General features: G+C 49.1%; 1 protein-coding gene across 3 annotated transcripts in view; it reads left to right on the top strand.

Moving 5' to 3' along the window:
- Nucleotides 1-24,598, top strand: part of SMARCA5 (SWI/SNF related, matrix associated, actin dependent regulator of chromatin, subfamily a, member 5) — a 453,245-nt gene that overhangs the window by 343,457 nt on the left and 85,190 nt on the right. For all 3 annotated transcript variants that reach the window (XM_029599292.1, XM_029599470.1, XM_029599377.1), the window contains exons 20-21: nucleotides 16,676-16,808; nucleotides 20,227-20,345. In XM_029599292.1, the coding sequence (XP_029455152.1) occupies nucleotides 16,676-16,808; nucleotides 20,227-20,345 (252 nt within the window). The remainder of the gene's footprint in view (nucleotides 1-16,675; nucleotides 16,809-20,226; nucleotides 20,346-24,598) is intronic.

Here is a 24,598-nt window from a genome sequence, read left to right on the forward strand (position 1 = left end):
GTCGGGGAAAGAGATGATCCTTATGGGACTCCCAATGTGGAACTGACCGGGTGGGATTCTTTGTTGATTTTGACCTTGAAGCTCCTGTTGCTAAGGAATGACTTGAACCAGCTGAGTGCAGTTCCTTTGCCAATGTCTGAGTGTCGATCTATGAGCATAGAGTGGTTCACAGTGTCGAAAGCCGCAGAAATATCAAGAAGAGCAAGGAGATATGGTTATCTTTTTTTTCTAGGCCCAAGAGGATGGTGTCCGTGAGCGAGATTAAGAGGGATTCAGTATTTAACGATTTGCGGAATCCGAAGTGAGCGGGGGCAAGGATCTTGTGTTCGTCAAGTATTCTGTGAGTTGATTGACTATTTTTTCCAAGAGTTTAGCGATAAACGGTAGGTTGGCTATCGGGTGAAAGTTAGCAGGATCAGCTGGATTCAAGTTAGGTTTCTTTAAAAGTGATTTAAGAATGGCAAGTTTTAGAGAGTCTGGTACTAATCCTTGTGATAAAGAGCAGTTGATGATTTCTGCTAGAGGCTTAGCGATGGTTTTTGGGATGGAGATGAGTAGTTTTGAGGGTATAGGGTCCGAAGGGTGAGAGGAGGGTTTCATCGTCTTGAGCATGGTTTCAATCTCAAGGGATGAAGTGGGTTCGAATGACTCAGTTTGTTGTCCGGTGGTTGGTAGGGGGTGTAAGGGGGGGTGGAGGCTGGAGATTAGATGAGATAAGCGGGGCTATAAGGTTGGTAATTTTTTTTTCTCAAAGTAAGTAGCGAGTTCTGTAGATTTGAGTAGTGCTTGGTCATCGGGAATAGTAGGTGGGGAAGGTTTAGTGAGATCAGTGACATAGGAGAACAAGGTCAAAGAGGAAGTGATGGATTTTTCGGGCGAAGAAATCTCTCTTTGTACGGAGGATGGAGTTCCTGTAACTGTGCATGAGGGATTTGTAGGCGGCTAAAGTCGTTGTGGAGGGATCTTTGCGCCATTTGTGTTCTCTGTTTCTTAGTTCTTGTTTGAGTTTCTTCAGTTCCGGTGTGAACCAGGGTTTTCTATTATCGAGGGTGGGGTTTAGTACTTTCGTTGTTATGGGGCATGTTTGTTCTGCTACATTGGTGATATTGAACCATGAAGCAATGGCTGAGTCTGCATCAGAGAGATCAAGATGAACTAGTTCTCTGGAGAGATGAGAGCTGAGGTCCATGGTGCAGGGTTTCCTGAATTGAATTGTAGTTTTGGGGAAAGAGGGGGATGGGATCTCGGTAATCTCTAGGTCAGTAGTGATCATCCAATGGTCGGACCATGGGACTGGGGAGCATATAGGCATGGAGGAGAGAGTAAGGCCTGCATTTATGAAGATCAGATCCAGGGTATGTCCTGCTTTGTGCGTGGGACTGTTTATGATTTGTTTGAAGCCCATGTAACTGAGGGAGGATTGCAGAGTTTTGCAGTTGGGGGATTGAGGAGTAGAATCGACGTATAAGTTGTAGTTTCCCATGATGATGACTGGGGCGTCCGGCGTGCGTCCCCACCTGGTGCCAGCACAGATACCGCAGCGGCATTGACTTCCATCGAGCCACCTGCAAAGAGGGCCTGGGGAGAGGAGCCCCCATTCTCCTCTGGACCCGGGACCCCGAGGCGATCCCCACCGATATTGGTGCCGGATACTGAGCCTCCACAGATCGCTGTGGAGCGTCCAGTAACGTTTAGCCTGCCTCCTACCCCAGGCGCAGTGCTATCCATGCCAGCCTTCAGGGAGGAATTGGACAGTCTGGTCCAAGAGGCAGTGCTCAATGCCTTCTGGGGCTTGAAGTTGCCACCGGCGCCAGCCCCCATACAGATGCTGGAACCAGCATACTCTATGTTCGCACCGCTCCTAGAGTGCCTGGACACCCTCATCGGTGCCCTGCTGACTCAGCCTGTGCCATTGGACACGTTGGCATAGAGTCTGTCATCGAGGCCTCCGCAGGTCCCGATTCCCATACCGGGTTCCTCTGAGGACAAAGAGGGGACTTCCGGCCCGATCCCAGCATGGGATCTACCGATGCCGGAGCCTGTACCAGGGCCATTGGGACTGTCTGTACCTAAGTGCACCTCATCCGCCTCAAAGCTGGTGCCGCATCCATAGATATTCCTTCTCGCCCTCTAGGCTCTGGCATCCTTCCTCCCTCAGAAAGACCGGCAGATGAGGAGGAAACTCCCTATGATCCTTGGGAGGAGACATCCTCTGACTCACAAGTTTCCGATGAGTTGCTCTCGGAGCCTTCACCCCCGGAAGAAAGGCATTGATCTCCTCCTGAAGACTTCTCCTTTGCTAGCTTTGCCAAGGAAATATCTGAAACTATCCCATTTCCATTGGTGACAGAGGAATATGCATGCCACAAGATGCTGGAGGTCTTACAATTCATAGACGCTCCAAAAGAGGTAATGGCAATACCAGTCCATGAAGAAGTTCTTGATCTTTTGCACCGCCTGTGGGACCATCCCGGTACTGTGCCTCCAGTCAATAGAAAGACGGATGCTACATACCTAGTTCTGCAAGCCCCAGGATTTCAGAAACCCAATTGCCCCATCAGTCTTTGGTGGAATCAGCCCAAACGAAGGCTAAAAGATCCCGTCCACACTCCTCTGCTCCTCCTAGTAAAGAACAGAAGGCACTGGATGTATTGGGGCGCAGAGTCTTTCAAGGGTCCATGTTAATAGCACGAATAGCTACAAACCAATTATACATGACCCTATATAACAGAAATCTCTGGAAAAAAGTTACCTCAACAATATCAAGAAACCTTAACTTCCATCCTACAAAAGGGTTTGGAAGCAGGTAAACATGAGATGAGAGCTCTTTTGAAACAGCTTCCAGAGTTTCAACATTGGGTATCAGTGCTAGATGCTGGACCTGGCTTAAGGCCTCTGATCTACACCCATAAGTGCAGGACAAGCTTGCAGATCTACCATGCACAGGAGACAACCTGTTTGGAAAACAAATTCAGGACACAGTGGCCCAGTTAAAGGGCCACCATGAAACCCTGAGTCAGCTGTCCACTGTCACTTCAGAGGTACCCTCCGTAGCCCGCAGGGCCATACGTAGAGACACCAGGTAACAATTTTATAGACCACATAGGTATTATCCTCCAGTGTCCAGGGCACGAACTGCTCGGGCCCCTCAGAGAAGACATGCACGACAAACAAGAACTCCTAGAGCACAACCGGTTCCCTCAACTCAGCAAGGGAGAGGGTTCTACTCCCGCTATTTCCTAATCCCAAAAAAAACTGGCGATCTCCGGCCTATTCTGGACCTCTGTTCCTTAAATATATTTCTTCACAAGGAATGATTCAGAATGGTGTCCCTCGGCACCATGCTCCCCACACTACAACAGGGGGATAGGCTTTGCTCTCTAGACCTTCAAGACGCTCACATCCATATTTCCATCTTCCCTCCTCATCGCAAATCCTGCGATTTGTAGTGGGTCACGGGCACTACCAATACAAGGTACTGCCATTCAGCCTCGCCTCGGCACCTCGAGTGTTCACAAAGTGCCTGATAGTCGTGGCTGCACACTTATGCCGCAAGGGTGTCCATGTCTTTCCATATCTCGACAACTGGCTCATAAAAAGCCAGTCCAGACAAGGAGCCCTCGACTTTCTCGATCTTAATATATGGCTTCTGCATTCATTGGGATTTCTGATCAGCTACCCGAAATCCCACTTGACACTGTCTCACTATCTCTCCTTTATAGGAGCAGACCTAGACACAAGTGCCAAAGGTTCTTACCCAACGACCGCACAATCACGCTGTCCAACCTTGCCAACAGCCTCGACTCACCAGTTACGTTGCTCGGCCACATGACATCAACAGTCCACGTCACCCCAATGGCGTGCCTAGCCATGAGACTGACTTAATGGACTCTAAAATCTCAGTGGCATCAAGCCACTTTTGTCCCTTGTCCACATAACCAGCTGGCTTCGTCTGTCCCTTGCTTGGTGGACGCACAAAGCCAACTTACAGACAGGTCTTTCCTTCAAGCAACCGGCTCCTTAGGTGACCTTAACCATGGACGCCTCCAACCTAGATTGGGGAGCCCTTGTCAAAGGCCTTCAAACCCAAGGGACTTGGACAAAACTGAAGCGACCTATCAAATCAATTTTCTAGAGCTTCGAGTGATGCAGTACGCCCTTTATGCATTCAAGGACTGCCTATCCAACAAGGTCGTCTTAATTCAAACAGACAACCAAGTAGCAATGTGGTACCTGAACAAACAGGGCATGGGCTCTCATCTGCTCTGCCAAGAAGCGGCGCAGATTTGGGCATGAGTCCTGTCGCACTCAATTCTAATGCGAGCCACTTACCTGGCAGGCACACAGAATGCAGTGGCAGACCGCCTCAGCCAAAGTTTCCAGCCTCACGAGTGGTCTCTGGATCCCTCTGTTACGGGCAGAATCTTCCACCGGTGGGGTCAGCTGACCATCGACCTCTTTGCATCCAAACAGAACCACAAAGTGGAATGCTACTGCTCCCTTTACAGGGACCAAACAGCATCAACCATGGATGCCTTCGCCCGCCCCTGGAACACAAGCCTGCTGTATGCGTACCCTCAGATTCCGCTAATCAGCGAGACTCTCGTGAAGCTACAACAGGTCAGAGTCTTAATGATACTCATAGCCCCATATTGGCCATGCCAAGTCTGATTTCTCATATTTCTTGACCTCTGTCTAGGAACCCATTCGCCTGGGCACAATGCCCAACCTCATAACACAGAATCACGGCAAGTTACGGCATCCAAACCTCCAGACCCTATCTCTGATGGCCTGGATGTTGAAAGCTTGATACTACAACCCTTCAATCTTTCTACTAGCGTATCTCAAGTCCTTGTGGCTTCACGTAAGCAGTCCACGCGGAAATCTTACCGCTCTAAATGAAAAAGGTTTACAGGGTGGTGCACACAAAAGGACATTAACCCCTTTTCTTGCCCCACACCAGCAGTCTTGGATTATCTCTGGCACCTCTCGGAATCTGAACTACAGACTTCCTCCATACAAGCATACCTCAGTGCCATCTCTGCTTACCATCAAGGAGTAGGGGATGCGTCCATAACGGCTCAACCCCTGGTGAGTAGATTTATGAGAAGCCTAATACAGCTTCAGCCTCCTCTACGGCCACTGGTCGTGGCATGGTACCTCAACGTAGTGCTTGCACGGCTCATGCGTCCTCCTTTTGTGCCCCTGCACTCCTGAGAACTCAGGTATCTTACATGGAAAGTAATTTTCCTGGTAGTGATCACATCTGCTCGCAGGGTAAGTGAGTTACAGGCCCTTGAGACCTACTCAACTTGCACAAGGTTGCTCCATGACCAGGTGGTTCTCCGAACGCTTCCTAAATTCCTTCCTAAGGTGGTAACAAATTTCCACTTAAATCAGTCCATAGTCTTGCCCACTTACTTTCCAAGGCCTTAAGTTCACCCGGGTGAGCGAGCTCTGCGCACGCTGGACTGTAAGCGTGCGCTTGCATTTTATTTAGATTGCACTACAGCCCACAGGAAGTCCACCCAACTCTGTTTCTTTTGACAAAAGCAAGCTTGGAGTTGTGGTGGGCAAGCAAACTCTCTCCAACTGGTTGGCAGATTGTATTGAATTCTGCTACCAACAAGCAGGCCTTCCACTTCAGGGGATGAGTTAAAGCATATTCAGTCAGGGCCATGGCAACATCAGTAGCACACAACCGCTCAGTACCAATTGCCGACATCTGCAGGGCTGTGACATGGAGCTCTCTCCACACCTTCGCAGCTCACTATTGTCTAGACCAGCGGTTCTCAACCGGTGTGTCGCGACACACCAGTGTGTCGCCAAGCACCGGCAGGTGTGTCGCGGCTCCCGGTGCCCCACTGCCCCGCTTGTGCTTCCCTTCTCCCCAGGGGCAGGACTGAAGAGTGGAAAGATGCTGCGCACTACCGCCGGCTGAAGACTGGAGAGACCTACGCGCCGCCGCGCGGGGCCGAAGAAGGACGCGCCGCCGCGCGGGGCCGAAGAAGGACGCGCCGCCGCGCGCCACCGTCGGCGGGGCCGAAGAATGGAGACACTGCGCACCAGCAGCTGAAGAGTGATCTGTGCGCCACCGCCAGAGGCCAGGCCGGCGGGACGAAGAGCAGAGAGACACTGCACACCGCCGGAGGCGGTTGGAGAGACGTTGCATGTCGCTGGAGGTCAGGCCAGCAGCGACTGATAAGCGGAGGCCAGGCATATTGGGCCAAACAATGAGAAGAGGCTCCATGTGAGCTTTTGTGTGTGTGTGTGTGTGTGTGTGGTAGATTGGGTGCATGAGTGGCAGCTTTGTGTGTGTGGTAGAATGGGTGCATGAGTGGCAGCTTTGTGTGTGTGGTACAATGGGTGCATGAGTGGCAGCTTTGTGTGTGTGGTAGAATGGGTGCATGAGTGGCAGCTTTGTGTGTGTGGTAGAATGGGTGCAGGAGTGGCAGCTTTGTGTGTGTGTGGTAGAATGGGTGCATGAGTGTGTGTGTGTGGTAGAATGGGTGCAGGAGTGGCAGCTTTGTGTGTGTGTGGTACAATGGGTGCATGAGTGTGTGTGTGGTAGAATGGGTGCAGGAGTGGCAGCTTTGTGTGTGTGTGGTACAATGGGTGCATGAGTGTGTGTGTGGTAGAATGGGTGCAGGAGTGGCAGCTTTGTGTGTGTGGTACAATGGGTGCATGATTGGCAGCTTTGTGTGTGTTTGGTACAATGGGTGCATGAGTGGCAGCTTTGTGTGTGTGTGGTAGAATGAGTGCATGAGTGTGTGTGTGGTAGAATGGGTGCATGAGTGTGTGTGTGGTACAATGGGTGCATGAGTGGCAGCTTTGTGTGTGTGGTACAATGGGTGCATGAGTGGCAGCTTTGTGTGTGTGGTAGAATGGGTGCATGAGTGGCAGCTTTGTGTGTGTGGTAGAATGGGTGCAGGAGTGGCAGCTTTGTGTGTGTGTGGTAGAATGGGTGCATGAGTGTGTGTGTGTGGTAGAATGGGTGCAGGAGTGGCAGCTTTGTGTGTGTGTGGTAGAATGGGTGCATGAGTGTGTGTGTGGTAGAATGGGTGCAGGAGTGGCAGCTTTGTGTGTGTGTGGTACAATGGGTGCATGAGTGTGTGTGTGGTAGAATGGGTGCAGGAGTGGCAGCTGTGTGTGTGGTACAATGGGTGCAGGAGTGGCAGCTTTGTGTGTGTGTGGTACAATGGGTGCAGGAGTGGCAGCTTTGTGTGTGTGTGTGGTACAATGGGTGCATGATTGGCAGCTTTGTGTGTGTTTGGTACAATGGGTGCATGAGTGGCAGCTTTGTGTGTGTGTGGTAGAATGAGTGCATGAGTGTGTGTGTGGTAGAATGGGTGCCTGGGTGCATGAATGGCAGCTGTGTGTGTGCGTGGTACAATCGGTGCATGAGTGGCAGCTTTGCGTGTATATGTGGTAAAATGGTACCTGGGTGCATGAGTGAGAGCTTGTGTGTGTGGTACAATGGGTGCATGAGTGGCAGCTTTGTGTGTGTGTGTGATAGAATGGGTGCCTGAGTGCGTGAGTGGCAGTTTTGTGTGTGTGTGGTAGAATGGGTGCCTGAGTGCGTGAGTGGCAGCTTTGTGTGTGTGTGGTGGAATGGGAGCAAGAGCATTTGTGTGTGATTGAGAGCTTCTATGTAAGTGACAGAGCATGTGTGTGATTGAGAGAGAGACTGTCAGAAGTGATGTGTTTCTGTGAGAGCGAGACAGAGATTGGTCAGCGAAGTGATTGGTGTGTGTGAAAGAGAGACAGAGACTGGTCAGGGAGGTGACTGGTCTGTGTGAGAGAGACAGAGACTGGTCAGGGAGGTGACTGGTGTGTGTGTGAGGAAGAGATACTAGTTAGGGAGGTGACTGGTCTGTGTGAGAGAGACAGAGACTGGTCAGGGAGGTGACTGGGTCTGTGTGAGAGACAGAGACTGGTCAGGGAGGTGACTGGTGTCTGTGTGAGGAAGAGATACTAGTTAGGGAGGTGACTGGTCTGTGTGAGAGAGACAGAGACTGGTCAGGGAGGTGACTGGGTCTGTGTGAGAGAGACAGAGACTGGTCAGGGAGGTGACTGGTGTCTGTGTGAGGAAGAGATACTAGTTAGGGAGGTGACTGGTGTCTGTGTGAGAGAGACAGACAGCGACTGGTCAGGGAGGTGACTGGTGTCTGTGTGAGGAAGAGATACTAGTTAGGGAGGTGACTGGTCTGTGTAAGACAGGTTGTGACTGGTTGTAGGCCCTAAGGAAGAGGACTGTGAGGACAGAGCTTCAGCAGCCACTGCTGCTTCTGGTGAGTGCCTTTGGCCTTGGCCTGCAAGGGAAAGGAGAGGAGAGTTGCTGGAGGGGGTAAGTAAAAGTGGCTTTTTAAGCTTATTTTTCTTGATTGACTGCCATTTTAATTATTGGGTATTATGGGATGTGTCTGCTGTTTTGAAATATTTTATTGATATTTGGACAATGTGTAATCATTTTTATGAGTTTTTAATTGTTGGATGTTGTTTTGTTCATCAGCTATTTTATAACATTTATTAGTATAGTTTTACAATTGTTTCTAAGTGGGTTTCTATCTATAGCAGCTTGGCTTGCTCCGTTTTCCTAATAGTAGGTGTGTTAGTGTTTAAGGCCTGGTTAAATATTTGTAGTAGTAAATTAGTCTTTTCATAAGGTCGGGGTATTGTGCCTGCCAGTAAAGAGAGTTTGTTTTGCTTTTACTGAGATGTCATCAGAACCAGAATATCTTTTTTGTATGGTGAGTTGTATGGGTAATGCCCTAGTTCTGCTTTGCACCCATTTTTGGGGGTCGAGGGGGTTCCTGAGGATGCAGAATGTATATTTACATTTTGCCCCGTGACGGTCACATGTTCAGTGTGTCACACATGTGAGAACCATCTGTCAGGTGTGTCCCGGCCGAAAAAAGGTTGAGAACCACTGGTCTAGACAAGGCTAGATGACAAGACTTTGCCTTTGGCCAGTCTGCCTAAGGAATGTATTCCCAGTGTAGAAACCCAACTCGTCCTACTTCGACCCACTGAATTTCAGGCTGCCTCATCCTTGCCAACAGCACCCCAGTTGTTGTGCCTGTTGCACATGTGTGCTGGTTGGCCTGATTCGTATGACTCAGACTGTAGCTTGCTATTCACTCATATGTGAGGACTACCATCCTTCTTGTCCTGGGAGAAAGCAGAGGTGCTTACCTGTAACAGGTGTTCTCCCAGGACAGCAGGATGTTAGTCCTCACGAAACCCACCTGCACCCCGCGGTGTTGGGTTCAATAACGCTTTCTTATTTTATTTTTCTCTCATACTTTTTGCTACAATTGAGACTGAAGGGGGACCCCTGGTGGCCACAGGGTTAGTGGCATACTGGGCATGCTCAGTGTACCAGTCAAAATTCTAGAAACTTTGAGAAAAGTATTCCGTGACAGGGCTCCATCTGATGTCACCCATATGTGAGGACTAATATCCTGCTGTCCTGGGAGAACAACTGTTACAGGTATGCAACTCTGCTTTATTCACCTTCATGGCTGTTAAGTTCAGCACAAGATGCATTTCTTATGCCTTGTGTCAAGAAAGCAAGATTGAGAACTTTGGAACTTGCTTACTCATGTCTTTTTCATCACCATTGAATTCCCTTCCAAGGGTTTGTCATGTATGCCTCATTGCAACCCCTAATACTCACTCAGGGTTAACAGTATGGCCACTTTGAAACTCTTGCCAAGTACTGTCCAGGCCTACACATGCTCATACACTGGCAGCCTCCCACCTGCCACCTGGGTCCCACTTGCTTCTGGGCAAGTACCCGCTCTGCAAGTAACCCCTGGTGGTTTCTAGGGTCACTGGGACTCCACACTATCCAGGGTCACATAGCGTCTAGAAATGCATCCACACACCAAATATCAGAATCCATTAATCAGTCCAAAACAGAGCTAACAAAATAATAAGCTTTATTAACAAAAAGTAGAAACCATGAATGGAAAAAGATTTAATCTGCAAACAGAAACAGATAAAACAAGGATTAAACATTTTCCACTATACCTATCTAGTGCCTGTGGAGGTCAGGAAAAAGGCTGAGTTGAATAGTGCCTCAGCACAGAAGTCTGCTCCTTGTGTACTCTCAGTTAATACTAAAGAGTACTAGCACCTTCAGGACTAGGTCACTGTCAGAAGGGCCAGTCAGGGCACAAAGTACTAGCATTAGCTTTTTGACCAATGACTTTTTGTCTAGTAATGGTTTTCTGGCTAATGGCACTGCAGATTATTACGTTCTTACAGCTTTCTTAAGGACACAGTGACATATTTGCTGCTCAAGCCTAATTCTGAGTCAAGTCAGCATCCCAAGTCTGTTTGAACTATAATGCAGAGGTCAAACACCACCTGCAGGCCAGCCAGAGCAAATGAGCTGTGTTTGGGGAGAAAACACAAGGCCCAAGGGAAAACAAGAAATTACATTGCATTCAGAACCCCTGGTTTCACCTCAGGATGATCTGACTTTTTAGCCCCTAGTGAAAACTGGACTGTTTCAGCAAGCGTTTGGTTCCTAATTTTCAGTCTGGTATTACATTTTTATGATGCCTCTTTTCTTATTGCATGTGCTTTGGTGCTTGTTGCTGACTAGATATTATGACTTTTCCTAGCGTGTAGCAGATGGACTCAGAACCAGTGGGTATAGTGTACTCCTGCTAGCAGTTGGAGACGGATCAGATTTCAATCTGACATCAGCCCCTAGTACATATACCCCTGCAGGAAGTGCAGAACCTCAGTATTTTCCGTCTCCAAAGCAGTTAGGAGCTATCTCACGCTCGCTGAGCGTTCTACCAAATTTTAAAGAAAATTCCTAGCTGAAGACGAGCCCCGCACTCCTGCGGTGATACCCTTGGGTCCCTCCCCCAGTTGAGTTTCCCGAGGTGATTTCCGTGGTCCCTCGGAGGTAAGAGCCTCGGTCCGGTGGCCAAATCGCGGCAGGGACCTAGCCCCCGAGTGAGAAGGGCTCTGGCGCGGCATAGAGGCAGCCTCGGTCCGGAGCCGTTTGCGGCGAGGACTTAGCCCCCGAGCGAGACAAGTTCGGGCGCGGCTTAGAGGCAGCGGGTGCACCCTCAAAATCGGCGGTGAAGGTAGTTGCCCTCTCCCCCCGCAGCCGGAGACTGCCCGGGACGAGACCGGGAAGCGCCGAAGATAAGGTAAGGTAGAAATCTGTGCCGGTCTCCGAGGATTGAGGAAGAGCGCAGGCCATCGGCCGAAGCCAGCACCACCGGGTTGACCGCCTTAGCAGGGCCAGACCCCGGCATATCCAAGGGCTTCCCACGTGGAGACCCTCCGAGGTAGTCGCCATCTTGCCCGCATGGTCGCAGTCGCCATCTTGGCTTAATCTCGCCGTTCTCATCGCCGCCTGCCGAGCGCACAAATTTACCTGTGCACACAAACCTACTTCTGCGCCGAAGTTACACGCACAAGAACACTCAGACGCATAAGTGGCACGCGCAAGTCCCGGTCGCACGGACTACGCGCACTCGACTACCGGCATGCACATCCGGGGTTAAGCGCACAACCCGATTTAAGTGCACTAGTACACGCTCAAGTCCACGCACGCGACCAGGCGCTCCGGAACGAAACATGTACGCGCAGGCAACCTCGACGCCACCAAGATCTGAAGTAAAATCCCTAGGCCTCTGCTCGGCATGCCACCTCAGGGCCGCCCAGAGCCAGGAAGCCGACGCTATATGCACCCAATGCAAGGAGGCCCTGGGAGATCCACCACAAGCTCAGACTTGTCCAGGGCCGGGGACTAGCTCTTCAGGGGGCTCCCAGGGAAACAGCGCCACTCAATGTGGACCCCTCGTCTATTTCTTGGGTGGAACTCTTCAAGGGGATTCACGCCTTTGTCCGGATGCAAACGGATTCCCGGGCGGACCAACCACATATGTCGCAGGAGGACCCCTATGTCCCAGGCCCCTCAAGACCCAGGCATAGGCCCTTACCGCCAAGTACTCTTACCTTCGAGGGCATGGACTTCTCAGAAGATGAAGCCGAACCTCTAGAAGAAGGAGAACTCCCCCCGGGGACAGAACCCCACCGAACCATGAGGCGGTTCTTCACAAGGGAGGAGCTCCCGGACCTGGTCTCCCAATGCCTGGCAGAACTAGCGATCCCGGTTTCAGAAACCCAGGGGGATCCTGAGGAGAACCCATTTCTGGAAGGCCTTCGACAGACCTCCCGTCATTTCCCACTCTTGCGAGCCGCACAACAGCATATTGACCTGGAATGGAACACCCCAGAGTCTGCCTTTAAAGGGGGAAGGGCCTTGGCCAGTTTGTACCCCCTGGACCCAGCAACCAAAGACATGCTCGCTTGCTCAAGAGTGGACGCCATGGTCTGCGCAGTCTCCAAGCGCACCACCATCACGGTGGAGGTAGGAGGAGCAGCCCTCAAGGACACGCATGACCGGCTGGAAGCTATGCTTAAGCAGTCATTTGACGTGGCCGCTATGTCTCTTCAGATTGCGGCCTGCTGCACCGTGGTGACACGTGCCTGCTTATCCCAGGCCAGGAACGGCACACCGGGAGGAGTATCATCAGCGGTGGCGGCCAGGAGACAGCTCTGGCTCAGAAGCTGGTCGGCCAACCCATCTTCCAAAACACGCCTCACAAGAATGCCATTCAAAGGATCACTTCTGTTCGGCAGCGATTTAGAAAAGATGGTGGGCAAATGGGGCGAATCCCCAGTACCGCGCCTTCCAGAAGACAAGTCAAGGAGAGTCCAGCGACAGCCTTCCAGGATCTCCAGGGGCAGAAGCTCGCAGCGCTTCAACCCATACAGGAGCAACTACCAGGCGCCCCGCCCTCCGGGCAGGAACCAGTCCTTTCAGAGCAAGCACAAGAAGAGGGGAAACAGCTCGGGCTCAGGGCCCGGCCGCGCTCCGCAATGAGAATCAGCCGACCCATCCAAGGGAAGCCATAGGGGGCAGACTGGCCCTATTCTACCAAAGATGGGTCGAGAACTTCGGACAAGTGGGTCCTAGCCATCATCCGGGAAGGGTACTACCTGGACATCATACGCACACACACCGCCCCCCCCCCCCCCCCCCCCCGGACAAGTTTGTGGAGTCTCCCTGCCACGACCCCACCAAAAAGGCGGCAGTGGAAGTTACACTGGCCAGGCTACTGAACCTCGAGGCCATAACTCCGGTACCTCCTCAGGAGATAAACTCTGGTCATTATTCCATATATTTTCTCGTTCCCAAGAAAGAGGGAACGTTCCGACCAATCCTGGACCTCAAATCCGTAAACCGATACCTGAAGGTCCCCCGCTTCCGCATGGAAACCCTGAGATCCGTAATAAAGGCAAATCAGCAGGGAGAGTTCCTCACCTCCCTGGACCTGTCAGAGGCGTACCTGCACATCCAAATTCATCAGGAACACCAGCGTTACCTACGTTTCAAGATCCTGGGCCATCACTACCAGTTCCGGGCCCTACCCTTCGGGCTAGCCACAGCACCACAGACGTTCACCAAGGTGATAGTGGTAGTGGCGGCAATACTGCGGCAGGAAGGAGTCCTCGTACATCCTTACTTGGACGACTAGCTGATCAGGGCAAAGTCACCAGAGGAAAGCATCCAAATCAACCAACAGTCAAGTCTCTATTGGAGAGCCTCGGATGGGTGGTCAACACGAACAAGAGTTCCCTGCAGCCCTCACAATCGTTGGAGTACTTGGGGTCCACTTTGACACCAAGGAAGACAAAGTCAGCCTGACTCCCACAAGGAGTTCAAAACTGTGGAACCAGTTGCAGTCCTTGATGAGCGACCCTCGCCCCTCGGCATGGGATTACCTGTAGGCCCTAGGGCTGATGGCATCCACACTGGAAGTGATCCCCTGGGCGAGGGCCCACATGAGGCCTCTACAACACTCACTGCTGTCCCGTTGGAACCCACGGTCGCACAATTACACCGTACGCTTACCTCTCCCGGGTACAGTCCGGACCAAACTACGCTGGTGGCTGCAGCCCAGCCACATGAACAGAGGCTCAAGACTGTCATCCCCAACCTGGACTCTGCTAACGACAGACACCAGTGTGCGGGGATGGGGAGCACACTGCGAGGAACTAACCGCCCAAGGGCAGTGGAACGCAGAAGAGGCAGGATGGAACATCAATCGCCTAGAAGCGCGGGCAGTCACTCGCCTGCCTGCAGTTCGCTCAAAGACTCCGAGGCAAAGCGGTTAGAGTGATGTCCGACAACGCCACAACGGTTGCCTACATCAACAGGCAAGGGGGAACCAGAAGCCAACAGGTGTCACTGGAGATAAACCCACTGATGGCATGGGCGGAAGCAAATCTACAGGAGATCTCCGCCGCCCACATCGCCGGGAAGGACAACATCACAGCGGACTTCCTCAGCAGAGAAAGTCTAGACCCAGGAGAATGGAAGCTATCTCCTGCAGCCTTCCGGATGATAGTAAACCAGTGGGGAACACCGGAAATGGACCTCCTGGCGAACAGAACCAACGCCCAAGTACCCAGATACTTCAGCTGCAAGCGGGATCTACAATCCCAAGGGATTGATACCCTGGTGCAAACCTGGCCACAGGGCACCCTACTATACGCCTTCCCGTCGTGGCCCCTTTTAGGCGCAATGATTCACAAGATACAGCTACACAAGGGACTAATTCTTCTGGTGGCCCCGGATTGGCCAAGAAGACCGTGGTACGCAGACATGAGAAGACTGCTGGCAGGGAACCCTCTACCCCTGCCCCCTCTGAGACCTGCTACAACAAGGTCCGATCGTCCACGAAGACCCGACTCAATTCTCTCTTACAGTCTGGCCATTGAGAGGGCTCGCCTGAAGAAGAGCGGATACTCGGGGGCGGTAATAGACACCCTCCTCCGAGCACACAAGTTCTCCACATCGCTAACATACATAAGGATCTGGAGAATATTTGAGGCCTGGTGCGAAGACCACGACATCAAGACACGCTCACTTAAAGTTCCCGTGATGCTGGAGTTCCTACAGAGCGGACTTCAGAAAGGACTGTCCCTCAATTCCATCAAGGTACAGGTGGCAGCACTGGCATGCTTCGGCACCAGGGACGACAGTGATAGCCTAGCCTCTCACCCAGATGTGTCACATTTCCTGAGAGGAGTCAAACACATTTGCCCACCGCTGAAGTGGCCAGTACCTCTGTGGAACCTCATCCTCGTCCTGAACTTCCTATCTAGATCTACCTTCAGACCTCTTCGAGGCCTATCACTCCGTCAGCTGACCCTGAAGATTGTCTTCCTCCTGGCAGTTTGCTCAGCGCGACGCATCTCTGAACTACAAGCACTGTCTTGCCGTGAGCCCTTCCTTAGGTTCACCCCAGGATCCATCCAGCTGCGCACGGTACCGTCATTCCTTCCCAAAGTGGTCTCCCACTTCCATCTGAACCAGACCATCTCGCTCCCCTCGGCGGGAGCCCTGGAGAATTCGGAAGAAATCCGTAACCTGCGTCACCTCAACGTTGGCAGAATCCTCTCCAGATACCTGGAAATGTCAGAACCCGTACGGAAGACGGACCACTTTTTGTCCTTCACAGCGGGAAAAGACTAGGGGAAGCAGCCTCGCGGGCAACCATAGCCCGCTGGATCAAGGAAGTTATCAAGGCGGCCTACGTAGAAGCAGGGAAACCTCCACCTCTACAGGTCAAGGCCCATTCAGCCAGAGCCCAGGCAGCGTCCTGGGCAGAAACAAGAATGATGTCGCCTGCCGAGATCTGCAGGGCGGCGACATGGTCCTCCATCCATACCTTCTCCAGATTCTACCGTCTGGATGTTCAGGCTCGGGAGGACACTGCATTCGCAAGGGCAATACTAAGTGGGTCACAGGCAGCCTCCCACCCGGTTCGGAAGTAGCTTTTATACATCCCATTGGTTCTGAGTCCATCTGCTACACGCTAGGAAATGGAGAAATTACTTACCTGATAATTTCGTTTTCCTTAGTGTAGACAGATGGACTCAGCAGCCCGCCCTTGGCTGCCGTCACGCATGGTATTGCAGATGATTCAAGGGTAAGCCTCCTTTCGTTTACCTAAGTCTCCACCCGGCTGGGTGTCGACGCTTTCCGGTTGAGCTCCCTGGCGGTCTCCAGCTATACTCAATCGACCAGTTCAAATTATTCCAGTTAATCAAGTTATACCGTTTATATAGTTACGAAGCTATACAAGTTAATCATATTAACCAATCGGTCAGTCACACACATATCCTCAATGCTTTGCAAGGAAGAATACTGAGGTTCTGCACTTCCTGCAGGGGTATATGTACTAGGGGCTGACGTCCGATTGAAATCTGATCCGTCTCCAACTGCTAGCATGAGTACACTATACCCATTGGTTCTGAGTCCATCTGTCTACACTAAGGAAAACAAAATTATCAGGTAAGTAATTTCTCCATTTGTTTATCCTGTTCTTATTTGTCCTGTAACTATTTTTCATTTTAACTTTTATTTATTCTGATTTTGTTAAATTTGGTTTTTTTTTTTATCATAATGTATGTTGAGCCCCATCTTGAGCATTTTGGTGATAAGGTGAATTTTAAATGGTAAAGTAGTGAATATGAAGGATCAAAAAATGTTGTACTCTTATACATGCTTTTTCTGTTCAGTAAATGCTATGCATTCATATGCAGTTGTTTTGAATTTTGGTTTTAGGGATTTACAAACTGGAATAAAAGAGACTTTAACCAGTTCATTAAAGCCAACGAGAAGTGGGGTCGTGATGACATTGAAAACATAGCCCGGGAAGTAGAAGGCAAAACGCCAGAGGAAGTCATAGAGTATTCAGGTAATTATAAAGCCTTTTTTGTCTTTTCATGTTAAAAATTGCATTAAGCAGAAGTCATTTGCAATTGGGTTGTGCTTTCATTAAGTATGTGTCTGAACATCTAAGAGGGCTTCCCAAACCTGTCTGGAGGACCCCATAGCCAGTAGGGTTTTCAGGATATCCACTATGAACGTGCATGAGATCAGAAGATAGAGGATAGGTCTGTAGGAAGGGTTAGGATAGCTGTTATAGTTGGTGATTCAATTAGGAGAGTTGATAGCTGGGTGGTTGGCGGATGTGAGGATCTCTTGGTAACTTGCCTGCCTAGTGTGAAGGTGGCGGACCTCACGCATCACATAAATAGGACTTTAGATAGTGCTGAAGAGGAGCCAGCACTCGATAACATGGGAAAGTACAGGAGGGGATGTTCTGGATGCCAAACTTAGGGTTTTCGGTAGAAAACTGAAATCCAGAACTTCCAGGGTAGCATTCTTAGAAATGCTTCCCATTCCACATGAGAGGACCCCAGAGGCAGGCAGAGATCCAGCATCTCAATGCATGGATGAGACTATGGTGCAGGGAAGAGGGTTTTAGGTTTAAGAACTGGGCTTCATTTTGAGGAAAACGAGGGGGCCTTTTCCAAAAGGATAGGCTCCACCTTAACCAGAGGGGAACCAGGCTGCTGGCACTAATCTTTAAAAAGGAGATAGCACAGCTTTTAAACTATGGGAAAAAGCTGACAGTCACTCAGCTTAATGTCTGGAGTGAGCGCAAAAAAAAAATAACTGCTGCGACAGCATTTAACTTTCTAAAAGGTGGTTATGATAAAATAAGGAAAATAGGAAAAAACTGAAAGGAGCAACTGCAAAGGTTAAGTGTTTAGATCAGGTATGGACATTGTTTAAAAATACCATCTTGGGAGCCCAGAACAGATGTATTCCTCACATTAGAAACATTAGAAAAGGTGTAAGGAAGGCTAAATGATTACCGGAATGGTTAAAAGGTAGGTAAGAGGCTATAATAGCTAAAAGAGCATCTTTCAAGAAATGGAAAAGGGATCCGAATGAAAAAATCAGGAAACAGCATAAGCATTGGCAAGTCAGATGTAAAACATTGATAAGGTAAAGAGAATTTGAAAAGAAGCTTGCAGTGGAAGCAAAATCTCATAATAAAATATTTTTCAGGTTTATTTGAGGTAAAAAGCCTGCGAGGGATTCAGTTCGACTATTAGATGATCAAGGGGTAAAAGGGGCACTTAGGGATGACAAAGCCATAGCAGAGAGACTAAATGAATTCTTTGCTTCGGTATTCACTGAGGAAGATGGAAGAGATATACACGTCAGAAATGATATTCAAAGGTGATGATTCTGAAGAACTGAAACAAATCCCAGTCAACCTGGAAGATTACTAGAGCAAATTGACAAAACAGAGTAGCAGATCTCTTGGACTAGATAGTATATGTCCCAGTGTGCTGAAAGAATTGAAAAATGAGTGCAAACCTGCTGTTGGGAAATTTGTAAACTATCAGTAACATCTATGGCACTTGAAGACTGGAGGGTTGCCAGTGTAACTCCAATTTTTAAAAAGGGATGATGCAGGAAACTACAGACCAGTGAGTCTGATGTCTGTGCCAGGAAAAATGGTAGAAACTATCATAAAGAACAAACATGCTTAACATATAGATAGGCATAGTTTAATGAGAGAAAGCCAACATGGTTTTAGCCAATGGAAGGCTTGCCTCAGAAACTTCCTGCATTTTTTGGAGGGCATAAATGTGGATAAAGATGAGCCATTTGATATAGTAAATCTGGATTTCCAGAAAGCATTTGACAGTCCCTCTCAAGAGACTTCTTAGGAAAAGTCACGGGATAGGTGGCAGTGTCCTCTTGTGGACTGCCAACTGGTTAAAAGATAGAAAATAGAGAGTAGGGCTAAATGGTAAATTTCTCAGTGGAAAAAAGGTGAGTAGTGGAATGCCCCAGGGATCTACCCTGGGCCCATTACTTTTTAATATATTTATAAATGACCTGGAAATACAAGTGAGGTGATCAAATTTGATGAGACAAAATTATTCAAAGTTAAATTACAAGAGAATTGTGAGAAATTGCAGTAGGTAATTGCAAAACTGGGAGGCAGGGCATGCAAATGGCACATGAAATTTAATGTGCACAACTGCAAAGTGGTGCATTTGGGGAAGAGTAACCCAATTTATAGCTACATAATGCAAAGTTCCACATTAGGAGTCATCACTCAGGGAAAGGATCTAGGTGTCATCGTTGATAATATGTTAAAATCTTCAGCTCAGTGTGCAGTAGCAGTTAAGAAAGCAAATAGAATGCTAGGGATTATTAGGAAAGGAATGGAGAAAAAAACAGATCATAATAGCTCTGTATCGTGCCATGGTGCAACCTCCTCTTGAGTACTGAATGTAGTTCTGGTCACCACATCTCAAGAAAGATATAGCAGAATTAGAAAAGGTACAGAGAAGGGTGAGCAGAATGATAAAGGGGATGGAACGATTCCCCTATGAGGAAAGGCTAAAGAGAAGAGATGGCTGAGGGAAGATATGATAGAAGTCTAACATAATGAGTTGAATGGAATGAATAAACGTTAATCAGTTGTTGTTTTGAAAAGTACAAAGACCAGGAGGACACAATGAAATTACCTAAGTTGTACATTTAAAACTAATAAGAGAACATTTATGTTTCTACTCCAATCATACTTAAGCTCTGGAATTCGTTGCCAGAGGATGTAGTGAAAGCTATTAGTGTAGCTGTGTTTAAAAAAGGTTTAGTCAAGTTCCTAGAGAAAAAGTTAATTAACCATTATTGAAGTAGAGTTACAGAAATCCACTGCTTATTCCTGGGATAAGCAGCTTGGAATCTATATACCCCTTGGGATCAATCCTGCCAGGTACTTATGACCTGGCTTGGCCACTTTTGGAAACAGGATACTGGGCTTGATGGACCTTTGGTCTGACCCAGTATGGCAAGTCTTATGTTCTTATGTACATATGTTGTGTTCCCAATGCATGCACATTTATCTCATGCATATTCGTTGTGGGTATCCTGAAATTTACCCGACTGGTTTGTGGGGTCCCCAGGATACGTTTGGGAAGCCCTGCCGTGAGTGCTCAGAAGACAAAGGTGGTCACTTGAGTACAATCATGTTTTCACCCAGTTATGGAACCCTTACTCAAAGTTGTCACTGTATCCTAATTGGTAGAAAACATCCTATTGAAATGAGCTATCTGGTGGGATTATCATTTATGCTGAAATAGCTTATTTCTCCCTTCACTATCAGGTGAACATGGTATAAAAATTGATAAGTAGAGATTTAGTTAGGCATAAAGGCCAAGAAATAAAGGTAAAAGCAGATATATGCATTTTGATGACCTTGGGCTTAATAGAGTAAAAAATTATCAACTTTTTTGCTTCAGCTGTGTTTTGGGAGAGGTGCAATGAGCTGCAAGACATAGAGAAGATCATGGCTCAAATTGAAAGGGGAGAGGCCAGAATTCAGAGGAGGATTAGCATCAAAAAAGCACTTGACACAAAGGTATATTTGTATTGATAATATGAACCAATAAAAACTGCATTTTAGTGGAATGTTAAATAGAGCGATTTTAAATGAACCTATGTATATTCGCCCAAAGATGTTTTTCTCTCAACATTTCTCAGTAACTATTTTTAAAATATCTTGTACAAGTCTACCTGTAGATTAGTTCTAAACATGAATAGCCATTCAAAGGGAGAACAAGCACAAAGTCAAAACACCTTCATAGGTTTCTAAGTTGAAACTAAGTAACACCTGGCACACGGGATTTCCTCTTTATCCAGTCAGGATGCATGGGTTTATGCCTTCCTATCAGTAGATGGAGACAGAGACTAACAGGCTTGCTGACATCACCCTATATAAGCTTCTGTGCTGACCTTAGCCTGCAAGTATTCTCGGTCTCTGGAAGATGGCAGGCAAGCATCCCGTGCTGAGGTCTGGTTTGGCTGGGTGAAGAAGATAGAAATTTAGATGGGCAGTGCCTGAGGTGAAAGTCTTATACACCATCCCTCGGTTGAGCAGTCAGTGGACCAGGAGGCTTCTAGTTAACTGCCTACGGTCAAGGAATTACCTTCTTCCCTTTCCTCCCCATTTTTTTTCTCACCTCTTCTATGGTCTTTCCTTCCCTTAAAAAATTAAAAAAAAATAGGGCTAGGCAAGGTTTCCCTCACTATTTTCTTCCTCCTGGCTGTGCATGATTCATGTTTGATAAAGCTGTTTAAAATAAAAGAAAGGTGAAAAGAATGGTTAGCTGGTTTTTGGGGGGGTTCTGATTGGTCAGGAGTGCGGAAAGAGCTCAGTAGTGTTCAGCATATGTGGATCATGTCTGCTACTGAGAGAGGTAAGCCTCTAAAGCTCATGGGGAGGAAAGGGAGAGAAGGCAGCGGAGAAATTTTTCTCACAGGACAAGCAGGATGGTAGTCCTCACATATGGGTGACATCACAGGATGGAGCCCAATCACGGAAAACTTCTGTCAGAGTTTCCAGAACTTTGACTGGCCCCTACTGGGCATGCCCAGCATGGCACTAACCCTGCAGCCAGCAGGGGTCCCCCTTCAGTCTTCTTTTTTCCACGCAGCAGTAGCCTCGCGGTTTAGGAGCTCTGAAGAGATTCCTGACAGGAATTTTCCTCACGGAGTTAATTAAACTTAAATTGCCCCACCGGTACTCCAGTAAGTTTTTTGACCGTCTTTCGTCGATTATCATCGAGTTTGGCCCTCTGCGGCCTACTGGCCATCGACTGTACCGCGGCTCGATTTTTTCGATGGCCATGGCGTTGGGGTTTCGTTGGTGCCCGGACTGTACTCATACCATGTCTATCACAGACCCTCATGGGGTCTGTGTAATGTGTTTAGGGCGTGAGCATGATGTCCTGACTTGCACCAAATGTGCCCTCATGACACCAAAAGGTCGCAAAGCCAGAATGGAGAAGATGGGACTCCTCTTCCGTGCTCACACCCGAACGCCATCCATCGCATCGACGTCATCGGAACCGGTACCATAGAAGTCGTACCAGCATCGACCACCATCCGGTGACTGTCCGCCATCGACGTCTTCACGGCCATAGACTCCTGTTTCTCTCCCTCAAGATCGAGGGGATCGTAGGGAGAAACATCGGCATCGTAAGTCTCGGACCGTCGGTAGCGAAATCATTGACCTCGCCACCGTCCGAGCCACCATCGAAGAAGCCCCGTCCAGGAATGGCACCGACCATTCCTGCGACCGGGACATCGAGGCCACTCTCACCCATCGGAGTTTGGGAGTCGCGATTCCGCCTGTAAAGGTGGTCCCTCCGACTGTGCCTCCGCCTCCCTCTTCCGTCACGGAGCCGGGGCTGCTTGCTCCAGGTCTCCGGGAAGAACTGGATCGGCTGGTCCAGGAGGCCCGGAGACCTGGATGCAACGGCTCCAGGTTCCTCTGGCACAGGTTCCTCTGGCTCCAGGTTCCTCTGGCACAGACACCGGCACCGAGAGTGGAACCGGTCACCAACCCGATGATAGCGCTGGCACTGCTGCTATCCCGGATGGAGGCGCTCATGACCGCCCTTCCACCGGTGATTCCCCGGTCTCCGATGGCTCCGGTGCGCTCCCCGTTAACAGCTTCATCGGGAGGAGAAACACCGTTCCGCATTCCTCCTTCAGGAGTACTGCCTCAGCCATTGATGCCAATTCGCCCTCGCCGCCGATTAATCGGGGGCGATATGCACATTGGCGCCATCGATGCCTTCAATACCGGCACCGATACCTTCCAGGCCATCCACGGTGCCCCCGGCGATTCCTTCAATTTTCTTGGAGCCTCAGCCAGGGCCTTTGGGTATCCAACCCCCTTCTCGTCCTGCAGGTTAGTCTGCTGATCCTTATGACACCTGGGGTGATGATACTTCCACAGACACCGATGACTTACCTTCACCTCCCTCTCCTACTGAAAGTAGAAAGCGTTCTCCTCCAGAGGACCTTTCTTTCATTAATTTTGTGAAGGAAATGTCAGAGTTGGTCCCTTTTCAACTTCAGATGGAGCAGGATGGTAGGCACCAGATGATGGAGCTCCTCCAATTCCTTGATGCCCCTAAAGTGATCACTTCTAGTCCCATTCATCAAGTTCTTCTTGACCTCCTCAAAAATAACTGGGAAAACCCTGGATCCGTTGCCCCAGTCCATAGAAAAGCTGACACTACCTATTTAGTACAATCAGCCCTCTGCTTTCAAAAATCTCAGCTCGACCACCACTCAGTGGTGGTGGAATCGGCTCAAAAGAAAGCAAAAAGGATGCAGCCTCACTCATCTACCCCTCCTGTTAAGGAATACAAGTTCCTAGACAACATTGGTCGATGAGTGTTTCAAGAGGCCATGCTCATCTTGAGAATTGCTGCTTACCAGCTGTATATGACCCAATACAATAGGGTCATTTTCAAGCAGATACAGGACTTCTCTGAAACCCTGCCTGACCAATTCCAACAACAGCTACAAATCCTTGTCAAGGGGTTTGAGGCAGGAAAGCATGAGATAAGAACAGCTTACGATAACTTCGATACCTCTACTAGAGTGTCTGCAGCTGCCATTTCGGCAAGACGATGGGCCTGGCTCAAATCTTCTGACTTTCGCCCAGAAGTACAAGACAGGCTCTCTGACCTGCCCTGTGTAGGGGACAATCTGTTCGGTGAACAGATCCAGCAAATAGTGGCTGAATTAAAGGACCATCATGAGACCCTTAAACAGCTCTCATCGATACCTTCCGACTTCCTCTCAAGACAGACCTTTAGGAAGGACACTAAGAAGTCCTTTGTTTAAAAAAGCCTACTATTAATGATTTGAACCTCAACTACTCTTCCTAATTTCCACAGTCTCTCATATATTGCTTATATTCTATTAATACAAAGTTATACATTGTATTGTATTTGTTCAGTTACTATGTTATATTGTAAAGCACAATGCTGAATTACTGTTTGAATGTAAACCGAGGTGATGTTACTTATGTACCCCGGTATAGAAAATCTATAAATAAGTCATTCTTCCGTCCAAGGAAGTACTATCCTCCACCAGCAAGGTCCCGAACTACGAGGCTTCTCAAAAACCTCAGCCTCGCCAGGCCCGAAAGTAAAAGCCACAAGCAGCTCCCCAGCCGGGGCCTGCTTCAGGTTTTTGACTTTCCCTTGAGAGCAGCAGCCTGACTGACTCCTCTGCCAGGCATACCAGTGGGAGGTCGATTGTGCCACTTTCACGGCATGTGGCAATCAATCACAACCGACCAATGGGTGCTAGCAATCATTGCTCAGGGTTACCACCTAAACTTTCTTGCTCTTCCATCGGACTCACCACCTCTGCAAGCATGGAGAGTATCCGACCATTCTGTCCTTCTGCAGCAGGAGGTTTCCCTTCTTCTCCAGTTAAGAGCAATAGAACCCGTCCCTCTCTCGCAGCAAGGCCTAGGGTTCTATTCCCAATACTTTTTGATCCCCAAAAATAATCCGGGGGAGTTTGTCCAATTCTGGACCTACGTGCTCTCAACAAGTACTTACAGCGAGAAAAGTTCAAGATGGTAACCTTGGGCTCGCTTCTACCTCTTCTGCAAAGAGGAGACTGGCTCTGCTCTCTGGACCTCCAGGACGCATACACACACATTGCGATAACTCCAGCTCATCTCAAGTACCTTAGGTTTTTAGTAGGCCCAAAGCACTATCAATACAACGTGCTTCCGTTTGGCCTAGCATCGGCACCACGAGTCTTTACCAAATGTCTTGTGGTTGTCGCAGCTTTTCT

Source organism: Rhinatrema bivittatum, chromosome 1 (genome assembly GCF_901001135.1).
Source record: "Rhinatrema bivittatum chromosome 1, aRhiBiv1.1, whole genome shotgun sequence".
In the NCBI taxonomy this organism is placed as follows: Eukaryota; Metazoa; Chordata; class Amphibia; order Gymnophiona; family Rhinatrematidae; genus Rhinatrema; species Rhinatrema bivittatum.